The sequence below is a fragment of the Chiloscyllium punctatum genome, chromosome 2, assembly GCF_047496795.1.
Source record: "Chiloscyllium punctatum isolate Juve2018m chromosome 2, sChiPun1.3, whole genome shotgun sequence".
In the NCBI taxonomy this organism is placed as follows: domain Eukaryota; kingdom Metazoa; phylum Chordata; class Chondrichthyes; order Orectolobiformes; family Hemiscylliidae; genus Chiloscyllium; species Chiloscyllium punctatum.
This window is the reverse complement of record NC_092740.1, coordinates 127,860,659-127,883,638: the sequence shown is the minus strand read 5'-3', so window position 1 is coordinate 127,883,638 and position 22,980 is coordinate 127,860,659. Positions and strand designations below refer to the sequence as shown.

General features: G+C 40.9%; 2 protein-coding genes across 9 annotated transcripts in view; both read left to right on the top strand.

Annotated features, from left to right (window-relative positions):
- tjp2a (tight junction protein 2a (zona occludens 2)) overlaps positions 1–2,456 on the top strand; it is a 133,961-nt gene extending 131,505 nt beyond the window's left edge. For all 6 annotated transcript variants that reach the window (XM_072588451.1, XM_072588441.1, XM_072588461.1 and 3 more), the window contains one exon: positions 1,663–2,456. In XM_072588451.1, the coding sequence (XP_072444552.1) occupies positions 1,663–1,837 (175 nt within the window). In that variant the 3' untranslated portion in view covers positions 1,838–2,456. The remainder of the gene's footprint in view (positions 1–1,662) is intronic.
- A 10,115-nt stretch (positions 2,457–12,571) lies between these two features.
- fam189a2 (family with sequence similarity 189 member A2) overlaps positions 12,572–22,980 on the top strand; it is a 131,483-nt gene continuing 121,074 nt past the window's right edge. The window contains exon 1 of one of the 3 annotated variants that reach the window (XM_072588491.1): positions 12,572–13,152. In XM_072588491.1, coding sequence (XP_072444592.1) covers positions 12,838–13,152 — 315 coding nt within the window. In that variant the 5' untranslated portion in view covers positions 12,572–12,837. The remainder of the gene's footprint in view (positions 13,153–22,980) is intronic. The other 2 variants (XM_072588473.1, XM_072588482.1) reach the window with 2 other exon arrangements.

The window sequence follows — 22,980 nt, the reverse complement described above, 5'->3', positions numbered from 1 at the left end:
ATGTGAATGCTCGGGGTCTGTTGGAAGTTTCCGAGACTGCAATTTCAGTTGTGCAAGGGTATTCAGTAATATGGTTGAAATGTCCGTCAATGAGATTAAGATCTGTCATGATCTTGCTCTTCCCACTGTCTCCCTTGAGTTTTGGTAATAAACTGGTCACGTCATGCCATGGTTGCTTTCTGACTGGAGTTTGGTTGCATGTCCCTTTGACTTGTATTCTGCTGCTGGAACTATATATATTGGTGAGATTTTTGTTTTAAATCCAGTGCTTTGAGCTCTCCCTGTTCTGTTGTTCTCCTGGATGGGAATGGGAGGGGTGGACACGGTTCATGTTCTGTATTGGTTGACACAGGTTCCTCCTATGGCTGCTTTTCTCTCTCATATCCCTAAACTGGAAAGCCCAGCCTTTGAAAGGCACTCCATCTAGTGGTTTCAACCAAAAGTCAGGACTTGTACACTGAAAATGGCGTTTAAAAAAAATCACAACACCAGGTTATAGTTCAACAGGCTTAATTGGAAGCACTAGCTTTCAGAACACTAAGTAATCTAATCTAATCTAATCTAACACTGGTCCTTCATCAGGTGGTTGTGGAGTACACAATTATAAAACACAGAATTTATAGCAAAAGATAAGACTCTCATCTGTTAGTGACCAAGATTTGGAGATGCTGGTGTTGGACTGGGGTGTACAAAGTTTAAAAATAACCTGGTGTTGTGTGAATTTTAAGTTAGTTTCACTTCTTTCATATGTAAATTACAAAACTTTGTTTTTAGAAAAGGTTAATCTGTGAACGTAACTCAGGTTACCAATGTTTTATAGCTAAATTCTCAACATCTTTATCCTGTCTGGGATTAGTATTGGTATTATTGTGTCTCCTTGGAGAAAATCTAAAGAGAATTTGGAAGTTGTAAATTAAAGAGTTCATGTTTTCTTTCCAGTGATTAGTCAAAACTTGCATTAGCCAGCATAGGGAGGATAAATAAATGAACATTTTTTATATAGAACCTTTTTTCACCATCTCCAGACACCTCAGAGCATTTCACAGTTAACAGAAGTTTGTGTTTTTTCATGCTGTGGTGACTGAATTAAAGTAGTGGAGTGTAAAGTTTTAAGTAGATCTAAATCTAAGAAAATACAGTATAGAAACAGGCCCTTCGACCCAGCAAGTCCACACCACTCTTCTGAAGAGTAGCCCACCCAGACCCATTCCCCTACCCTATATTTACCTCTGACTAATGCACCCAACACAATGGGCAATTTTAGCTCAGCCAATTCTCCTAACCCACACATCTTTGGATTGTGGGAGGAAACCCACACAGACACTGGGAGAACTCCACACAGTTGCCCGAGGCAGGAATCGAACCCTTGGTCCCTGGTGCTGTGAGGCAGCAGTGCTAACCATTGAGCCACCGTGCTGCCCCCAGTTGTGTCTGCTGCCACAATCCTAAATGGACAGCATCAGTTTGGAAGTCTTTTTGAGTTCAACATTAACTTTGTCTACACAGATCATGTCAGACTCATTTGAGTTTCTGCAGCCCTTTGTTTTTTTTATATCTCAGCAATGTTTGTTGCTTCTCACTGATCCATTCTACTTTTCAGGTTTTGTTTGATCATTAAGTTTTAATGACTGAATATTTATTTTCTCCTGTGAAAATCTCCAGGTCTCCTGAACCACAGAAGCCCCCATCACAAACCTACCATGATCCCACTGGAGCCATTTACAGTGATGAGGAGGAGGATGAGCAGTATCGAAGACAATTAGCTGACCATTCAAAGCGTGGTTACTATGGACAACATGCAGTGCAACCAACCAAATACAGGGACACCGAATTGTAGAAAAAATATTTTGTAATCCAAATTTTTTTAAAAACAGAAATTTACATACACAAGCTGGAAATGGACAGCGGGTCTGTTGGTGCCTGAATTTTCAGCTGCTGATTGACTCGCTAAGTATTTGTGGCAGCATTTTTATTTTGATAGGTCTTTATGGAATAACCTACTTTATACCTTACAAAATGCTATTCTAACTGCCTTTACTGTATTTTTCCCTTATCATTTGATTGAAGTTTTTTTTTGTTGCAATTCAAGATAAAGAGCAAATTACAATAAAGTATTTGAACTGACCAGATACTCTTAAGTAATTAGAGTTCTGAACAGTAACAAGTGCCTTTCTCCATGCCCCCTCTCTCTCTCTCTTTTTTTTGAACAAAAAGATATATTTGGTGATGGTAATGACACTGGATATTGGTTTGATTTGAGTGGTTTATTTTACTAACTGATCAACCATTGTGGTATAAAGTGCTTGTAGGGACCAGAGAGAAAATATCTAATTTTGTATTGCCAGTTGTAATTGATGTGTGTCTGTGTTTTGCACAGTTTTGTTTTGTCTTCTAACCTATTGAAAAGGATATTGTTTTTAAACTGATCAAATAAAATAAATTGTATTTAAGTGTCACTTCTGCTACCCTCCTTTTTAAAGTACCAAGGCCATGGGATTTAGATTAAGTTTTTAGAAAGTCCTGGTTTGGAAGATTCCATGCATTTCTTTACCTCTTGCCTATTTTAAAATTTTCTATCATATAAAAGATTTTTTTTTACATTGTACCTATTACTAGGATCGTGATAAACATCAGTAAGGTTTTGTTTGGAAATCTGAAAACCCAAGTATTTACCACAAGAATGGCTCCACAAACTTCATGTTTAAATCACAAGAATTTTACAACACAAATCTAAGAACATGAATACCAGTAACTACACTTTAACTGGCTGTTTAAGACAACTATATTTGAAAGTTCAATGGACACTGACTTAATGCAATTGCTTTTAATTTAAAGTTTATCATTCTACACCCATTTGATTTATACTCTCAAAAACTCAAGTCAAATGTCTCTTCAACATTGGACAACTGATCTCAGGATACTTTTTAGTACAATGGTTGAAATTTCTTGGGGCTTCCACTGACTTTCAGTAACATTGTCTCTTCAAATTTCTTCCAAATGTCCCATGGTTGTAAACTGTCCCTTCAGAAGTACATTCTTAAGTGTAGCCACCTTGGGTCAGAACTGTTCTGAATCCACTGTTCTTTAACTCTGGAGCCTTGATTTATAAAACCTCCTTTTTCCTTCTCTTCAGTTTGGCAATGCCAGAGTTTGAACTCACTATTAGGTGTCCTTCAGGGGTTTATACTCTTATTAGACAGCACACAGAATTTCAAATTATACAATTCTTACAGTGCAGGTAGCGGCCATTTGGCCAATCAAGACTGCACTGATCCTCTGAACAGCGTCTTGCCCAAACCCATTTCCCCACCCTAACTGTAAGCCCACATTTCCCATGACTAATCCACCTAGCCTGCACATCCCTGGACATTATGGGACAAATTGGGATAGCCAATTCACCTGACCTGCGCATCTTTGGAAACTGGAGCACCTGGAGGAAACCCACGCAGACAGTCACCTGAGGCTCGAATTGAATGTAGGTCCCTGATGCTGCAAGGCATCAGTGTTAAGCAGAGTTCATTTGCAGAGTTCATTTACAGAGTTCATGGTTAAGAGATGTTTCTGTCTGCCAACTTGTTCTAAAATTAAACTGAAAATACTCAAACAGGGACCTACTAGGTTTATCTCCTAAGCAGCTTAGTCATATGGTCATTTAGTGGAAGTCAACTAAGGGCCATTTTGGTCCAATTTTGTTTTTCACCTAAAGCACAAAGAGACAGACTGTTGCATTCTCAGGGTGTTCCCAAAGACTTGCAAATGTGACCATGTAAGAAACCTGGTGGTCAGTTTATGCACAGTGATTTATTGGAATTATCACTTTAAATGTTAGATGGATCAGAATTTGAAGTTGGAAGTTATTTAGATATTTTTGAGTCTAATGATTGAACCATCCACTGTTCAACTGCTCAAGTTAAATTCTCATGGCAAATAAAAGTATTCTTCCCAACTTGTGCACCAGTTGATAGTCAGTTTCCTTTTGAAATACATTTATATTTGTAGAACTGTTCAATGTCAAAGTTTTACACAATCAAATTGACACCCTCCCTTGAACTATCATTCTGAAATCTACCTCCATCTCTTGCTGCACCTACTTATGGAACAACTCCGTATCTGGTTGCTTCAGCTTCCAGGACCTGTTTCCTGTAAGGACTATATTCCCTTCTCCTGGTTTCTCCACCTCTATCATCTGTTCTGATGATGCCATCATCCACAGGAGTCCTTCAAACATCGACCTCTTTCCTCAACTGGGGATTCCCTGCCACCATGGTTAACATGATGTGGAGCTGCCAGTGTTGGATTGAGGTGGACAAAGTCAGAAGTCAACACGACACCAGGTTATAGTCCAACAGGTTTATTTAAAATCACAAGCTTTCAGAGCACTGTATGTTTGTCACCGGACTAAGGAATAGTTCTCTGAAAGCTTGTGATTTCAAATAAAACTGGACTATAACCTGGCTGATGGCTGTGTCCAACCCATTTCCTGTACTTCTACCCTCACCCCTTTTCCCTTCCACAACAGTCCCATTGGTTCTCACTTTTCACCACCAGCAATTGCATCCAAAGGATCGTGAACTAACATTTCTACCATCTCAAGCAAGATGATACCACTACCACCACCAGACAATTCCCCTCCCCTCCCTTAACAACATTTTATAGGCACTGTACCCTCCAGGACAACTTGATCAACTCCTCTGCTCCCAATACCTTCCCAGAACACCTTACCATGTGATCATAAAAGGTCTAACATTTGCCCATTTACCTCGTTCCCTCCTCACTATCCAAGGCCCCAGACATACCTTCCAGGTGAAACAGCAATTTATTGGCATTTCATTCAATCCTAGTCTACCGTATTCCCTGCTCGCATTGTGAACTCCTCTACTTTGGGGAGATGAAATGCAGACTGGGTAACCACTTTGCAGAACATCTACATTCTGTCCAGACAAATGACCCTGAGCTTCCAATTGTCTGCTGTTTGAACCCACCACTATGTTCCCTGGCCAACATATCTGTCTCAGATATGCTGCAGGGCTCCAGACATGGGGCTCAGCACAAGCTGGAAGAACTGTGACTAATTTTTTTTTTGCTGCGAGGACTCTGGAGTTTACAGAACTCCATACAGAGTACAATAATTTTAGAGCCTGAACATCAACCTTCCAGCTCCGAGAGGAAACCCACATCCAGAACCTCAACCTGAGCTACAAATCTTCTCAAAACTCGCTACCACCTTCATATCCCTTTTCCCACGCCCACCCCTGAGACCCCCTCAATGACATAGTCTGCTTTCAGCACAACTAGCTCATTCTCACCTCCTTATAGTTCCTTTATCAGCGATTCTTTCTCTTCTCACTTGCTCCCCATTCCTCTCCAAACCATCCCCCTTAGGCAGTCCATCTGGATCACTGTGTTCAGACAAGTACGTGACTCTAGTAAATCTAGTAAGCTTGAGTGTGGGTGAATAGGACATTGGCAAATTGATGGAAACAACAACAGAATTTGCCAGAAAAGCTCAGTAGGTCTGGCAGTACCTGTGAAGAGAAATTGGATTTAACATTTCTGGTCTGGTGACCCTTCCTCAGAACTGGCGAATTGATGATTCAGTTTAATAGTATTACTAATGTGTCCTTTTGTCATTTTCTGCAACACTTGGGAGGAGGCTGAATGCAGATGGAGGACTAGGGTGTAAATGGTTTCAGTTCTCCTATGGTTAGAATTTATTTGGGTTATTTTCCAAATCTGTCTAATTGACACATGTTGTTCCAACATCAGAGCTGCACTTCAAAAACTTCGGTAGAGATGCAGCTCATTCTGATACACAATTCTTTAGCACTACAACTGCCAGGTAGTGCCTGAGTAGCCAGTATTAATTACCCTTAAATAATGAACAAAGTTAAAAATCACACACTGCCAGGTTTATTTGGAGGCACTAGCTTTCAGAGCACTGCTCCTTCAGGTAGTTGTGGAGTATAAGTTTATAGCCAAAGTTTACAGTGTGATGCAACTGAAATGATGTATTGAAAAAGACCTTTCAGTTACATCACACTGTAAACTTTTGCTATAAATTCTATGCCTTATGACCTTATGCTCCACAACCACCTGCTGAAGGAGCAGTGCTCTGAAAGCTTGTGCTTCCAAATAAACCTGTTGGACTATAACCTGGTGCTGCGTGATTTTAATTTTGTCCACACCAGTTCAACACCAGCACCTCCAAATCTTAAATAGAGCAGCTTGCTAGGCCATTTCACATGGTCAGTTCAGAGTCATCCACATTACTGGAGATTTGAATGGCAGATTTCTTTCTGTGAAGGATATTAGTGCATCATACCAATTTTTTTAAACAAGAGGAAAGTTAAATGTAAACTTCATGGTTTAGCTTGATTTTAGAGACTGATAACTGAAACTAAATTTCACTAGCTGCCATGGTGAGGTCTGAATACACATTGCCACAATGTTTAAATTAGTCCATTTGCTTCATTGTCATTTTCCCCCCTTACTATCTTCTGTGGATTGAAATTACTGGATTATTTGAAAGCAAAGCTTTTTGCTTCCTCATACACTAGTAGGTTATAATAGCAACCATTGTTTTATATCACATTTATCTAACCGGATTAGCCAATGCTATTTTGGTCATTACACTATTAGGGATTAGTAAATTAATCATTTGACTTTGTTTTAAACTTGAGGAATTCAGTCTCTACCAAAAGTATATGCTCAAATGTGATTTATTTTCTCTCCACAGTTATGATGCCCTTAGTTGAATTTGTCTTCAATATTCTGAAAGTGCACATTTCTAAGATGTATCAGTAATGTACAGCCAGGTGGAATATTCTTTTTAGTACCTGGTGGTTTGAGCAGTTGTTTGTCAAAACTTACTTGTAATAGAGAGTGAACAACTTTAAACACAGAGCTTTACTGATTTTGAAAAGAGAAGTTATACAGGGCTTGGTAGGGAGGAGGAGCTACTGATTATATTTCTGTTGTAGCTTCTGCTTTGTAAACCTCAATGTTAAGCTGAAAAGATTTTTTCCTTCTGTTATATTTTTAGATTGTTGAATGTTGAACAAAATTTCCAATTCATCTCACCAGTTTTTGCTTCACATTTAGCAACTGGAATAATTATATTTTCTTACATCTTACAGACAGCAGGACAACAGAATACTTTTCCTCATTCTAGAATCATAGAACCTACTGTGTGGAAGCAGGCCATTTGGGTCATCGAATCCATTCCGACTGTCCAAAAAACATTCTCCCCCCCACCCTATCCCTGTAACCCTGCATTTGCCACAGCTAATCCACCTAACCTACACATCCCTAGACACTATGGGCAATTTTAGAATGGCCAATCCACCTAACCTGTGCATTTTTGGACAGTGGGAGGAAAGCCAGGCAGACATGGGGAAAACGTGCAAATTCCACAAAGGCAGTCGCCAGAGGGTGGAATCAAACCCAGATCCATGATGCTGTGAGGTAGCAATGCTAGCCACTAAGTCATCATGCCACCCCAAACTTCTACTTTATTTCTTTTCTTGAAGAAACATAGGCAAATAAATACAATTTCGAAAGCCCACATTTTAGGAAAATGAAGAGGTTGGAAGATGAGGAAGGAAATAAATTACAGTTAAGGGAACTTCTGGACTTTCCACACATACTTGCAGAGTGTATGATGTGGATGAAGCGTGAAAGATGAGGTGAAGGACTGGAGACAGGAGTAGGAGGGATTCTTCATGGAAGCAGTGGTGGAAGAATAGAAAATACTGGAAAGAATTAGGTCTGGATCAAGATGAAAGGCAAGTAGGAAAATCAGAAGGATGTCTTTGAAGATCACATTCTCACACTTACTGCCAGTGAGAACAGCCACCTTCATCCCTTCTCTGTCACGTCATTATCAACATTTCTCAACTGAATGTTCAGGTTGAACTTGGTATGAGACAGATAAAAAACAAATAAAACTAGATATTGCTGAAAAAAAAAAGGAAAAATGTTACTGAAGCTTTTTGACTTGGGTTCACCAGGACTAATGCAAGAATGGCAAATTTCAAACTATTGTAATTTATAGTATAAATAAGAAGAATTGGGATAAGGAATGGGGGGGAAAAGTGAAGAAGCAGCAACATGGAGACAACTGGTAAGTTCCGATGTCAAAAGAATCATTGGGGACCAATCTTGGAGCCTCAATATTCGTTCAAATTTCAACTTAGTTCCTAATGGGTGACTGCACACAGGCCAAAAGTTACATTTATTTGGCCTTAAAGGATTGGAGTTTGATGCAGATAATTTGAGCAGAACAGCTGGAGCTTTACATGAAATTGTAAATGTTCTTATTCTGTAACTGTCTAGGTGTTGACTTAATGTACATTTCCTTGTTCAGATCCTGTACTCTATGTCCCTATCCTTTAATTTATTTGTTTTGAATAGCCAGTTGCTTGCCCTGTTCATTCAAAGTCCCGATGTTTGATTTTCCCTGCTGCTACATTCTCAGATTGTACCTTCAGCAAGTGCCCATGCTAAACATTTACAGTATTAAGCTGTGTACAAGGTTCAAGCCTAACAAATCGTAGCCATTAATAGGTGCTCTGCTACAGTAAAGACCAGGTAATTATATATTTACTTAGAAAGTAGATTCTGCTACCACGCAGAGTGGTTGCAGTAAGTAGCACAGATGTGTTTAAGGGGAAGCTGGAGGAATATAAAAACATGCTGATTGTGTGAGATGAAATAAGGTGGGAGGAGGCTCATGTGGAGCATAAACATTGTTCAGTTGAGCAAACAGCTTTTTTCTGTGTGATCACATTCTCTGTAATTAATCTTCATTTTAGCACTTTATGCCTTCTGTACTTCTGCTATGTCTTTCTATCTAGAAAGATCACACAACACCAGATTATAGTCCAACAGGTTTAATTGAAAGCTCATTAGCTTTCAGAGCGATGCTCCTTCATCAGGTGGTTGATGAAGGAGCAGCGCTCCGAAAGCTAGTGCTTCCAATTAAACCTGTTGGACTATAACCTGATGTTGTGGGATTTTTAACTTTGTACACCCCAGTCCAACACCAGCATCTCCAAAGCATATCTAGGAAGATTCTGTAATGTGTTTATCCATTGTTAAATTCCAAACAGCATGAAATTTTACAGCATTGATTGCTGAATCACTCCAGAATCATACACTTGTACGTTGCTAATTTCCTCTCTTTTTGCTGCTGTTGATAACGGTGATAGCCATACCATCTTAATTTCTAGTCTTGACTATTCCAACACTCTCCTGGCTGGTCTCACATTTCACACCCTGCTCATCCAGTCACACTTTTGAAGTCCTGTTCACTTCTCACCTATATTGGCTCCCACAACAAGTGGCACCTTGATTTTAAAAATCACATTCTCTTATTCAAATCTCTCCAGTGCCTTAACTATGCCAATGTCTGTGGCTGTCTCCATCCCTACAAATCTCTGGAGTTCTTTGAACTCCCTCAATTCTGACTTTGTGCAATTCCCCCCTGGTTTATTTTTGCCACCAGTGCCTGTTGTAGCATCAGTTGGCCTGCAAGCTCTGGAAAGCCCTCTGTCTCTGCTCTTTAAACTCCACTTTGACCAACGTTTTCCCAATTATCTTTGGTAAATAAGACCACAAGAAATAGGAACAAGAGAAGGCCATTTGGCCCCTTCAAGCCTGCTGTGCCAGTCAATAGGATCATGGCTGATCCAATGTTTCTCACATCCAATTTCCTGCATCCACCCTCCCCAAACCCCATTACTCTTATTCCCCTACTGATCAGGGATGTATCTATCTCAGCCATAAACACACAACACAACTCTGCCCCCACAGCTCTCTGGCAAGGAGTTCCAAAGACTCAACCCTTGGAAGAAATTCCCCCTCACACAAACTAACAACAGAAGCATGGATTAAAAATAATTTATCTGACCAACACTTAACAGACACTGAGGATTAAAGTACAATTTCCGGGATGCGGACAAGAAAGATTTATTAGCAGCATTAGAAACAACACTGAAAGACAACAAACTCACAGAAGAAACCCAGCAAACCATCAGACAGAGGGTCACACCAACATTAAGCAGGAAAAAGGAAGAAAACACACTTAATACACAAGAAAGGAAAGCACTAGAAGGACTCAAAAAAAAAGGTAAAAACATTGTTATCCCATCTGCAGACAAAAGATGCTTCACAATCATTTTAAACCAAAAAGTCTACACCGAGAAAGCGAATGCACTGCTTGCAGACACTGACACTTACCAACAGCTGGCGATAGACCTGACCCCATAACTAGAGAACCAAATCACATCCCGACTCAAAAAACTTCAGAAATCTGGACAAATAAACATGACAAACCTCCAGAAAATGAAACCAGATGGATCCAACACACCATAATTCTATGGATTACCCAAAAGTCACAAACCAGGAGTCCCCCCTCAGACCCACAGTCTCACTATCTGGAACACCAATGTACAGATTTGCCAAGGAGCTACACCAAAGACTAAAACACATGGTAGAAGAACCACGCCACTCCATTCACTCCGCCCAAGAATTCCTGAACACCAAAGACACCAAGATAGAAGAGGATGAAATAATGGTTTCCTTCGATATTACAGTCCTGTTCATATCCATCAACAAACTGGCCAAGGAAACTCTGACTACATTATCAGATACTTCATCAGCAAAGACAACATCAAACTAGTGGACCTATTCCTTACCACTCACTTCACTTTAAATAACAAAACTAACGGAACACCCATGGATCTCTGATATCAGGGTTCTTAGCAGAGGCAGTAATGCAGAGACTCGAACAAACAGCTCTGCCAACCATCCAACCCAAACTTTGCCTCCGCTACATGGATGAAACCTTTGTTATCACTAAACAAAATAAATTAGAGGAAATCTTAAAAACCATCAATAATATCTTTTCAGGCATAAAATTCACAAAAGAGGAGCAAAACAACTACAAACTGCCATTCCTAGATGTCATAGTAGATCGAACAGCCAATGGGGAACTTCAAACCAGTGTCTACAGGAAAACAACATATATGGACCAAATACTGAACTACAGAAGCAATCATCCCAACACCCAAAACAAAGCTGCATTAAAACATTATTTCAACGAGCCACCATATACTTCAGCACAGAAGAAAACCTATCTATACAAAGTATTCAAAAAGAACAGATACCCAATGAACACAAGCCACAGATTTCTCAGCAACTAACCCTAACAAGCAGACACAATGCATCCTGAGACTCTACCCTCTCTCCCTATATCAAAGTCATCTTGGAAATGACTGCCAGACTACTCAGACCTCTTGACAGCATGGTAGCCCAGAAACCCAACAACATACTAAAAGAGCAGCTAGTGAATTTAAAAGACCCTATACAGACAACAAGTAAAACAAATGTCATTTACAAAATACTGTGCAAGAACTGCAACAAACACGGCATTGGACAAACAGGCAGAAAACGAGCCATCAGGATACATGAACATCAACTAGACACAAAAAGACATGACCCACTATCACGAGTATCCTTACATACACCTGAGGAAGGACACCACTTTCACTGGGACAGCACATCCATCTTAGGACAAGTCAAACTGAAACACACATGAGAATTTCAAGAAGCATGGCATTCCAATCGGAACTCTATGAACAAACATATTGAGTTAGACCCCATCTACCACTCTCTGGGAAAAAGAAGAGAAATGACATCAGCAACAAGGAAACCTGAACACAGAAATAGAAAGCAGGGCATAACACCAGCACTTCACTAGAAGCTCACTGATGTTACCTAGTCTGGTGACGAAACGTCAGAAAACTAACCTTCCAGCTCAGCGAGCAAACTTACATCCATTCCCCTTATCTCAGCCTTAAATTGGTGTCTCTTTATTCTGAGACTATGCACTCTGGCCTGGGACTCCCCCATGAGGGGAAACACCCTCTCAGCATTTACAAGCCCTTTTAAGAGTCTAAAATGTTTCAATGAGATTCCCTCACATTCTTCTAAACTCCCCTGGAGTACAGTCCCAGCATGTTTTGTCTTCTGTGAATCCCTTTGTAGTTGGTACTTTGATGGTACTCTGTGAGGTCCCTTCGATGTTTCATGTTAATGGTACTGCAGGTAAATAAGTTATTATTTTACACCCAACAAAGCACTCTGTCCTCCCACCCTTCAATCAGGGATGTAGTCAAAACAAGATACCTTGTTTGACCTCCATTTCTGAAACCCGTTCAAAAGAAATTTCATGCCAATAATATTGACGTGCTCGGTATTTTCCGCTCATGTTGATTTTGTATTCCCCATCTGGCTGTAAAGCGACTGGGACTACTAATTCATGATGAACGAGGAAGGTGAATAACTACTGCAGCCCGCAAAAAAATTAAATAGGAGGATTTTTTAAAAAAGTATTTAGCTCGGTCAAACTCAATTTATTTTTTAAGTCTTAAAAATTAGGTTTCCTATTTTCTTTTTTTTTAAAAGCACTGCTTGTGGCTGCCTCGGAGGGTCAAAGTCTCCTTTGAAAGTGACTGGCTTCTGTGTGTGTGCCAGATCTGGTAATGCAATCCCAAACTCGCCTGGAGTTATTTTAAAACTACTCAACTCAGCCACTTTGGAAAACAAGGGGAGGGTTAAAAAAAAAGTTGGAAAAGTGGGACGTACCGCGACTTGGGAGAGCGATGCATTTCCTAAAAGGCAGTTCCTTGCAAATGGCTTTTGAGTGATTTGGGGGACTGAAGGGGCTTCCCAAAGAAAACGTTGTGATTTTCTCTGTTAGGGGTGTGACTGTGGGTTACTAAGCCCCACAGTCAACCTTTTCTGTCTGTCTTTCTCTCTCTGTTCTCTTGCCGGATGTCACTGCCAGTGGTCTTGCCCACTTCTTGCTGCCCAGTGCAAGCTACCACACCAAGCGGGGAGCCACCGCTTCGGAACCGGGCTCGGTGTGTGTCATGGCCGGGGGCTCTGCACTCCAGCAGCAGTAACAGCAACAATACCAGCCCGGCACGCCAGCCACTGCACTGCCCGCTCTACGGCCGCTCCCTCTTCGCTCTGGGACTGCTCCAGATCGCTCTGGGTTTCTCCATCGTGTCTCTCAGTTTCGGGGCTCTGTCCCTCACCGAGTCCCCCAACGTCAGGAACTCCTGTCCCTTCTGGGCCGGCTCCTCGGTGAGTTTAGCAACGAAAACTTTCTCCATAAGTTTGACACTGAATTAACTCTCGGCTGTGCTCCGGCAGTGCCCAGATTGTCGTACTCGGACTGTTGCATTTACCAATTCGGTTGTGGGTTTTTTTTGGTCCAGTTGGAAGAGCGTCATTTATATAGCGCCTTTCGCGACCTCAGACCATCTCAAAGTTTCTTTTGAAGTGTGGTAATGCAAAACAGCCAATTTGAACCCTGTTCCAACAAACACCAATGTGATAACGACCAGTTATTTCTATTTTTGTGATGGTAACATCAATAGACTTTTTAAAAATAAAGATGGGCCGAATGGCTGGTTTTTTTTGTAAATTCTGTGCAACCATTGGTCCCTTTTGCCCTCCGGCCTTCTTCCTCAGTGTCTTTGACTCATTCTTTTCTAATTTTGAATCTGACGACACAGAAGGAGGCTGTTTGGCCCTTTGTCTCTGTGCTGGATCTTCAAAGGTGTTATCCAATTAGGCTCATTCTCCTTGTTCTTCCCCAACAGCCCTGCAAATTGCCATGTCGTTTATTCTATTCTGCCTCTCTTCCTTTGGTTTTAAACAATATTCTATATAGATATTATCCTCACCTAGCAATTTACATTTACACGTGCAAATTAAAGTTGTGCAGTTTTAATTAAATCCTGATGTATCTTTCTGAAGTTGCTGCTCTTTAACTAACATTTTGGCGGTGTTACTTAAAGTATTCAGTTTTGAAATCCGTGATGGATACCTTTTTTAAACAGACAAGGTTAATGAGCAGTTTCAACGTTTTGAATTTTAAAGTCACATATTTAAGTTGTGAAATATTGGATAGTATTGTAGGCAACTTATGCTTCTGACATCATAGAGGACAGTGCGTGTGATATTTGCAACATTGTCAAAGAATAAAGAATAGCAGGAACTTACGTGGGATAATAGAATTTCTGGAAGTGCATGGCACATTGCTCAGCATCTAAAAGAATGAGCTGTGCCTCACTAGGTAGCACTTCTGCCTCTGAGTCAGAAAGTTGGTCCTTTGAGCTGCACTCTATAAACCATTTTAAAATGCCAGACGGACACTTGGACTACAGTGCTAAGGGAGGGCTGTACTGTCAGCTCTGCTGTTTGGCCATCCCAGGTGGACCTGAGATCTCCTGGGACTAATCTGACGATCTGGAGAGCTTTCCTTAGTTCCCTGACAATTACAGTGTCCTTAAGACACACAGATTAATTGATAACTACCACACTGTCTGTGGGAGTTTCCACTTCAGTGGCTATGGGACTCTTTTGAGTTGTCTCAAGGTTGTGAAAGATGCACAATAAATGCTGGTGTTTTTTCTCCATGATGAGGAGGTAGGTGCCGGTGTTAGACTGGAGTGGACACAGGGAAGACTTTCGGAGCGCTGCTCCTTCATCAGAGGCTGTTGAGGGTGGGTCACTAAAAGCTTTCAAGACTGAGATGGACAGATTTTAATTAGTGAGGGAATCAAGGGTTATGAGGAAAAGGCAGGAAAGTGGAGTTGAGAATGATCAGATCATGATCTCATTGAATGGCAGAGCAAAGTCAATGGGTCAAATGGCTGACCTCTGCTCCTATGTCTTCTGGTTATACAGTTTGTATAACTGTCCATGTGTCAATTATAATTGATTACAATTTTAAAAGACTTACCTGGACAATTTAGCCAAGCCCATTGTGGCTCCAGACCAGTTACCAGTTTGACTGGTTTGCCCTGCACACCAAGTAAACCTGGAGCCCAGCTAATACGGCTTGACCCAAAATCTTGTAAATCCAGAATCCAGTGTGGTTTTGGGCACAAGGATACTGGATTTGAGATATTGTACTTGTTGTAATCATTCCTGTGTTAACAAGATCCTCGTTCTCACCGTTGTTTGGTTAAAGAGATTTCTCCTGAATTCCCTCCAGCATCCACAATGTTTTTGCCTCTTCTGTATTGTATTACCTACCTTGTATTGATGGCTGCTACTTATGCTCTTCACTACAAGAGAAACCCCTGTCTTTGTATCCACTTTTCAAATTCTTAGATAATTTAAAGACCTGTATTAGGCCATGTTTCAGCTGTCTTTTCTTTTACCCTAGAGAACTCAACTTTTCTAGCCTTTCTTGATGTGTATAGCCATGGATTTCTGGTTTTATTCTTTGTTAGTTTTATCTGCACTCTCTCTAGTTCCTCTATATTATTTTAAGAAACAAATTTCATTTAAATATCACCTATAAGAGCAGAAAAAAGCAACCTGAGACACTTCATACAACGAACACTATGCCCATAGTTGTTGTGGTTAATGCACAGGAAGAGGCTCTTTGATCCATTGAGTACATGCCAGCTTTGTATGGAGCAGTCCGGCCAATCCCATTTCTCCCGCTCAGTCCCCTGTGCCAATGCAAGTTTTTTTTTCTTCCAAGTGCCTATCCAATTTCCTTTTGAAATCACTTATTGCCTCTAATGCCAGCTTCATGAGCAAAGAGTTCTAGGTCATTACATCATTACTTGTTGCATAAAAATGTTCTTCCTCATAGTTCTCCACCCCTCCCCCGTTCCATGGCAGTTCTTCCCCAAAACTTTCCCTCTGTGTCTGTAAGTGTTGGAATAGTCTTGTACACCTCTGTCAAACCTCTCCTCAATCTCCTTGCATTCATGAAGAACCTAAAGCTCCTCATTCCAAGAAGCATTCTGGTAAATCTCATCTACATCCTCTTGAGGATTCACATCATTCCTAATGTGTGGACAATCAGATTCCCATGCACTGCTCTGATCAGAGCTTTATAAAGATCCAAATTAACTTCCCTGAGTAACTACCCAATACCCTTTCTAATAAAATCCAAGATCACATATTCTTTATTAATTATTCTCTATATATCTGCTGCCTTCTCGAATCTATGCACAAGAAACCCCCCTCCCCCAGGTGCCCCTGCCCCTGAACACTTTAAAACTGTGCCAGTCAATATTGCCTCTCACTGTTCCTGCTGTCAAAATGGATGACCTCACATTTGTGTGTATTAAGTTCCATCTGTCATTCACCGGCCCATTTGTCAACCCTACTGATGACCACTTGGATTTGATTAACATTTTTCTCGACGACTTGCCACACCTCCAAGCTTGGGATGATCATCAGCACGTTTTGAAAGTTTACTCTGTTATCGCTGGATATTGAAATACAATTTGAAGTCTCTATTCTGAGTACTTAAGAACAGTATCACGGCTAAATGTCATGAATTGTTTGGTAATTGTGTAACTTATTTAATTATGTAATCACCTTTGTGGTATAGTTCTTTCTGCTGTAATGTCATGTTGTTTTGAATTGGGATTGTTGAACTTTTGGGAAGTTGTTTTCCCTGATCTACCTATTTTTAATAATATTGAGTTTCTGGGACAAGCCTTCTCTGTAGCAGCTCATGCTGTGTTTTCAGTTTACAACTTGCATTTAGGACTATAATGTTAACATTAAACTTTAATTCTTTATTTTTCTACTTCTACTAAGAACAATGGTATGCTTTACTTTTAACTTTGTTTCTCTATGTTATTACTTTTACCTAAGTTTTGTACTTCGGTACCTTAATAACTAAGATGCTCCCTATGTGGCGACATTGTACACTTTTCTCTGTGTTCCTGTACTTGAGTACATGTGACAATAAAGCTTAAATCATATATAATATAGTTAAATGTTATAGAGCAAATCACATGAAACTCACCAGGCAAAATTTGACACTCAGCTGGTTTAAGAGATATTACAACAAGCGTTGGGAGATAAGATGGCTCAGTGGTTAGCACTGCTGCCTCACAGCACCAGGGTCCCAGGTTCGATTCCAGGCTTGGGCGACTGTCTGTGTGGAGTTTGCACATTCTATCCATATCTGCACGGGTTTTCTCTGGGTGCTCTGGTTTCCTCCCACAGTCCAAAGATGTGCAGGTCTGGTGAATTGGTCATGTTAAATTGCCCATAGTGTTAGGTGCATTAGTCAGAGGGGAATGGGTCTGGGTGGTTGGAGGGTTGGTGTGGACTTGGGCCGAAGGGCCTGTTTCCACACTTGTAGGGAATCTAATCTAATCAATTGGAAGGATATGCTGAAAGCAAGAGATGAAGTAAGAAAGTGGGGAGATCACGTGGAGTGTAAACACTTGCTTTGACCAGTGGGTCTGAAAGGCCTGTGTTTTTCCTGGTCTGTTAACTTCAAAGCAGATATATATTCTAAAATAGTTAATAGTCCTGTGGAGAGAGTCAGGCATTTGTTTTAACCTGAGCCAGCATCTGACATGCTCTTGACAATCAGTAGGCGTGTGGGTTGTTTTGTGCATTTTCCAGTAGTACCTCAAATATTGGTACTCCTTTGGGAGGTAATATTATACGTAATTAGCATTGTGGACAGCAGTTTTACAATTTGTCCTGTGGTAGGAACAGTACAAAATGTCAGAATTTTTGATTTGTTTTTTGCTTTCTACTTGCAATCGCGGGCAGAAAAATATACAAGGTAAGGCTGGAATAATTTAGAGTCATAGAGATGTACAGCACGGAAACAGACCCTTCGGTCCAACTCATCCATGCCGACCAGTTATCCCAAACCAATCTAGTCCCGCCTGTGAGCAACTGGCCCATATCCTTCCAAATCCTTCCCATTTTGGATAATATGTGGACATTATCAAGACTATTGAGAGGATGAAGAATTTTCCATGCGAAAGAGTGGGCTGGTCATGGTGATCAGGATAAGGCGGTAAGGAATTGAGGCTCAGAGCAGAGTATACATATGTGTTTAGTCATGTAGCGAATTCAATGGAGAGATCTGCTTTTTGTGACAGTGAGTGAATGTAATTGGCTTCTTGCGTGAGAATGTCTACCCTAGGCACTTTTGTTGTATAGTCCTTATGGGAGTGCTGAGAAACAGTAGTATGTCTGGTTGACTGACTGGTTCACATGATATAACTTGCCACTGCATGAGATTGGTATGTATTTCTTTAGCATAAGACACCTGAAGGTTCTCAATGTACACCTGTGCTTTAGGCAAGGGCGGAACAGAAGATTTCTCTTCAGGTATAAGGAACTTCAACAGATCTGAATTATTTTCAGAAAGTTTATTTCACTACAAACCATCAATTTCGAACCGAGTATTTGGTTACTCATTTCCTCTGAACCATCAGTAATTCCCAGATGAAACTGAACATTTGCACACCCCTCCTAATTTTTGGGACAATCCTTGGATGCTGCCTGGCCTGCTGTGCTTTTCCTGCACGACTCTAATTCAAACTCTGGGTTCCAGCATCTGCAGTCCTCACTTTTGCCATATTCAACGAGTTTTCCCAGCACAACATTTTGAGCAAGTTGTGCTTGGTTATACGTCTTTCAGATTCAGCAATATATCTTCCATTTCTATACATGAAGAGCAACAATTTGCATTTATGTAGTGCTTTTAACACCATAAAGCATCTTAAAATAGTTGGGATTAAACCATGTGATCAGGCATTAGGTGACCAAAAGCCTGTCCAAAAACACAGGTTTTAGGGAGTGTCTGAAAAAAGGAGAGAAGGGGACAATGCATTACGATTTGCATTTTGCTTCCCCCATCAGTACTCTAGCATCCCTGAGGAAGCAAATGGTCTTACCAGTTGACCGAATACCAAGAGAATATTCAAGGACTCTGACAAAGCTGCCAATCCTCCCCAGAACTACAACTCTTAGCATTGAGCAACCCTCTGGTTTTATGGTAATAAGGCACGCTCTCTGAATCTTACACTGTAATATTGAGGTGCAGTTGGCTGCCAAACAAAACCTCTTTGAATATTCCGCCACCCAATACTCCATTGACATTGCATCCAAGAGAAACAGGTCACTATTGTATCAAAGGGTTGACAAAGGCTAAACACAGCTGGGACATCTATCTCTGACATGGCGTTACTGATCCAGCCACGTCTGTCTTGAATCCTGTTCTATGACATTGTTTGGTTTGATGGTTTCTGTATTGCATTTGTGTTCAGGCTCCAAGTGCCAGCTGGGAGCAGCAAGTTCCACCAATGTTGCCTCATTCAGTCACCTATATGTGAGACTGCATCAGCCTCCTCCACTGGCTAGGATTATTCACCAGACAGTAATGGTAAACAGCTCCTAGAGTGGGTCTATCTCATCCTGATACCTGAGCCCAAACAATGACCAATGGTTAAATGGAGTTAGCATAGAACTGAAGAAAGCATTAAGGGCCCTGAAATGTGGGAAAGCAGCAGAATATGACATTACAACAAAACTCCTGAAACAACTTGGCTCCCATGTTTAGCCTGGCTGACCCAGTTCTACAGTTACACTAACTCAGACTCACTCCCGATGAAGAGCTCATGTTGGAAATATTGACTCTCCTGCTCCTCGGATGATGTCTGACCGACTGTGCTTTTCCAGCACCATATTTTTCGACTCACTCCCGAAGATTTTGTATACGGCAAAAATCGCTGCCGTTTCCAAAATTCTGAAACTGTTTCATGCTTGGCAGTCAACTGTTGACTAATTCCACTTTTGTCTGTGTGTTATAAGTATCTTTGAGCCACTTATCCTGCAACCCATATCCCCAGTAGTAGAGACTATCCTTAATGTCGAACAGCTGGATTCTGTAAGGAGTGCATCACATTCTAGCACTGACCACCTACATCAAAGATTGTTTCCGAAAGAACCTGAAAGATCGCATAGTGCCCACAGGGCCTGCAGCCATCTATGAAACTCTGATACACTGCCCTGCTCCTGAAGCTGTCCAGGCTGTGCGAAAGCCATGGTTGGGAAACGTAGAGTCTGCTCACAATTATCCTGCTGCAAAAACAAGAAATGGCATAACTTAAGGGTTCAGGCCTCTGCTGTCATTCTTGTAATGACGATGATATCCAACCTCTTGACAAAAGCTTAGGCTCACACCTATGTGAGCTGTGTCGCAATGGTGTGAAATAATCTATGGATATTCCAAGCTTCCTACTTCACTAAACTGATGTGCATTCCGTGCTGAGCAATCAGATTTGGAAATGTTACCAGACTGGGATGAGATTCCTCTTTATCTCAGTGCTGTATGCTTGATCTCTCATCCTGAGACTGTAGTTTAAACTTTACAATCAGGGGAAACAAGAGTCTCAACTGAGTGAGCTTTTCTTTCTTCTGTCAAACCCCCCAAGAATGTTATATGTTGTAACAACTGGTATCGCTAATTCTTCCAAGCTCCAGAACACTTTTTATTCATTCACAGGATATGGTGTCACTGATGTTTATTGCCCATCCCTAACTGCCCTTGACAAGTTAGTTATAAGCTATTTTCTGGAACCACTTCATTCCACTTGATTCCACTCTCAGTGCTGTTAGGGACAGGATTGTCTTGGAGCGAGCCTTGCTGGTGGAAGTTTGCCCATGCATTTGTCACTCTTGGCCTCCTAGGTGGTAGAGATCATGGTTTTGGAAGGTTTTGTCTAAGGAACCATGGTGAAATGATGCGTTGCAACTTGCAGATAGTTCCCATGTTCCGCTGTACATCAATGGTGGAGGGAGCAGATGTTGAAGGTTTCAAATGTGGTGCCAGTCAAGAGGGCTGATTTATTCTGGATGGTGTCAAGCTTCTTGACTGTTGTTGGTGCTGTACTCGTCCAGGCAAGTGAATAGTATTCACTCATTTCAGACTGGTCTTGTGCTTTGTAGATGGGGGACAGACTTCGAGGAGGCAAGTGGTAAGTTACTCGCTGAAGAATTTCTAACCTCTGACCTATGTCTTTTGGCCACAGTATTTATATGATTGGTCTGGTTCAGTTTCTAGTCAATGATTGTCACTGAATCTCCCACTATGATGGTAAGCTAGTGAATATCAAGGAGCAATTGCTGGGACTCTAGAGATGGGGTCACTGCATGCCATTTGTATGTGAATGTTACTTGTTATTCATCAGCTGAAGCCAGGATGTTATCTATGCTGCATTTGACATGGACTGATTCAGTAGCTGAGTAGTAGTGAATGATGCAGAATATTGTGAAGTCCTCTCCTTTGACCTGATGGTGGAGGGAAGATCATTGATGAAGCAGCTGATGATGGTTTGAGGTAGGATAATCAGCTGAGGAACTTCTGCAGAGACATCATGGGTTTGAGATGATTGACCTTCAACAGCTACAGCCATCTTTCTTTGAGTCAGGTCGGATTCTAACTAGCGAAGAGTTTTCTCCCAGATTTCTATTGGCTCCACTCTTACTTAGGCCCTTTGATACTACACGCAGTCAAATGCTGCGTCAATATCAAAGATGCTGTGGCAATGGTATCTGAAAACACATGGCATAGGTAATCACTATAAGGATGTTAATTTCCACTTGGCACCATCTGTATTGCAACTGTGGCATCCAGAAGCATTAATGCCATCAAGCTGGCTAGTCAGCCAAACAGATTGAAGAATTCTCATAGACAGCAAAGCAGAGAGTAAAGCGTTAAAATTTACTCTTTGATAATTCACTGTAAAACAAACTGAAGACTGGGACATGGGATCACTGTAGGAGCTGGAATATTAGAGACTTTTAAAGACGGCTATATTTATTATTTTAATAGGTGAATGACAATCTGCAGTGTTTACATTTTTTTTCAGGGTTAATGTTAGGTTAGCACACCTTTTAAAAACTTAATTACCCTTACTGCAGAAGACCTAATAAACTTTTCAGTGGCTTTCACAATGATAATAGTACATAATTGATTGAAGTTCATGTCAAATCCCGGAGACTGTGTTGATCGTAACTGTGAGTACTGCAAAAACCCTCCAACTTCCTCTGTTTACCTGCTCAAATGCAGACACCAGAAGTTGCTATCTGATTTGCACAGTAATGATGCTGAACTTTGCGGTTATAAAATTGGCAGTTTTGTCAAATTCTCGGCCAATGTATGAACATTGGGTTTGCCGTCCAACCTCGATGCTGACAAAACCTGAGTGTCATTTCAGCTCAGGGTGTAGATTGGGATGTATAGGGTGGATGTGACTTCATCAAAGTTTAAGGCTATTAAGGATAGCAAACCAAGTAGGTAGAGAGAACTGTCCCCTGATGGGAAGTCGATAGTAAAAGTAGGTTACATTTCAATGCAATGGGTATCCAAAGATGTGCATGTTAGGTGAATTGGCCATGCTAAATTGTCCATAATGTTCAGAGATATGTAGGTCAGGTGTATTAGTCTGGTGTGAAGCAGTAGAGGAATGGCCCTAGCTGGGTTACTGTTCGGAGAGTCAATGTAGACTTGTTGGGCCAAACGGCCTGTTTCCACACAGTAGGGATTCTATTCTATTCTATAAGGGTATTGAAAAGGTGTAACTGTATACTGCAAACAATTATTGATACTAGATCAATTGCTAATTTTAAATCTAAGATTAATTAATCTTGGTTAGGGAACTGGAGCAAAGGCAGATGGATGGAGAAGGATTACAGATCAGCCATGATCTTAATGAATTTTGTAACAGACCCCTGAAACTAAATGGCCTTCTCCAACTCCTATTGTTTGGCTAGGGTATTAAATAACTACATAATTACTTAGAATTATGCCATCTGGAAGAATTGCATTGACAAATCAGACATGACATGAAGATCCCAAATCTGTAAGATTTGTGTTTCCTTGTCCATCCATTCTACATTTGAATTTTCTTAACGGTTTTCTATTCTCGTTTCTTTGGCATAGTTGGGAGTGATTTGCTGATGGGGTGCAATGAAGAGGAGTGAGAGAATATGACAAACATGGGACTATCAGCATAGATCACTTGATTTGAAAAGTCTCTTACTGTGCCTTACATTCCTTGTTTTATCCTCTTAGCTCTTGCTGAGGAGATTAATGTACACGGAATCTGTGTT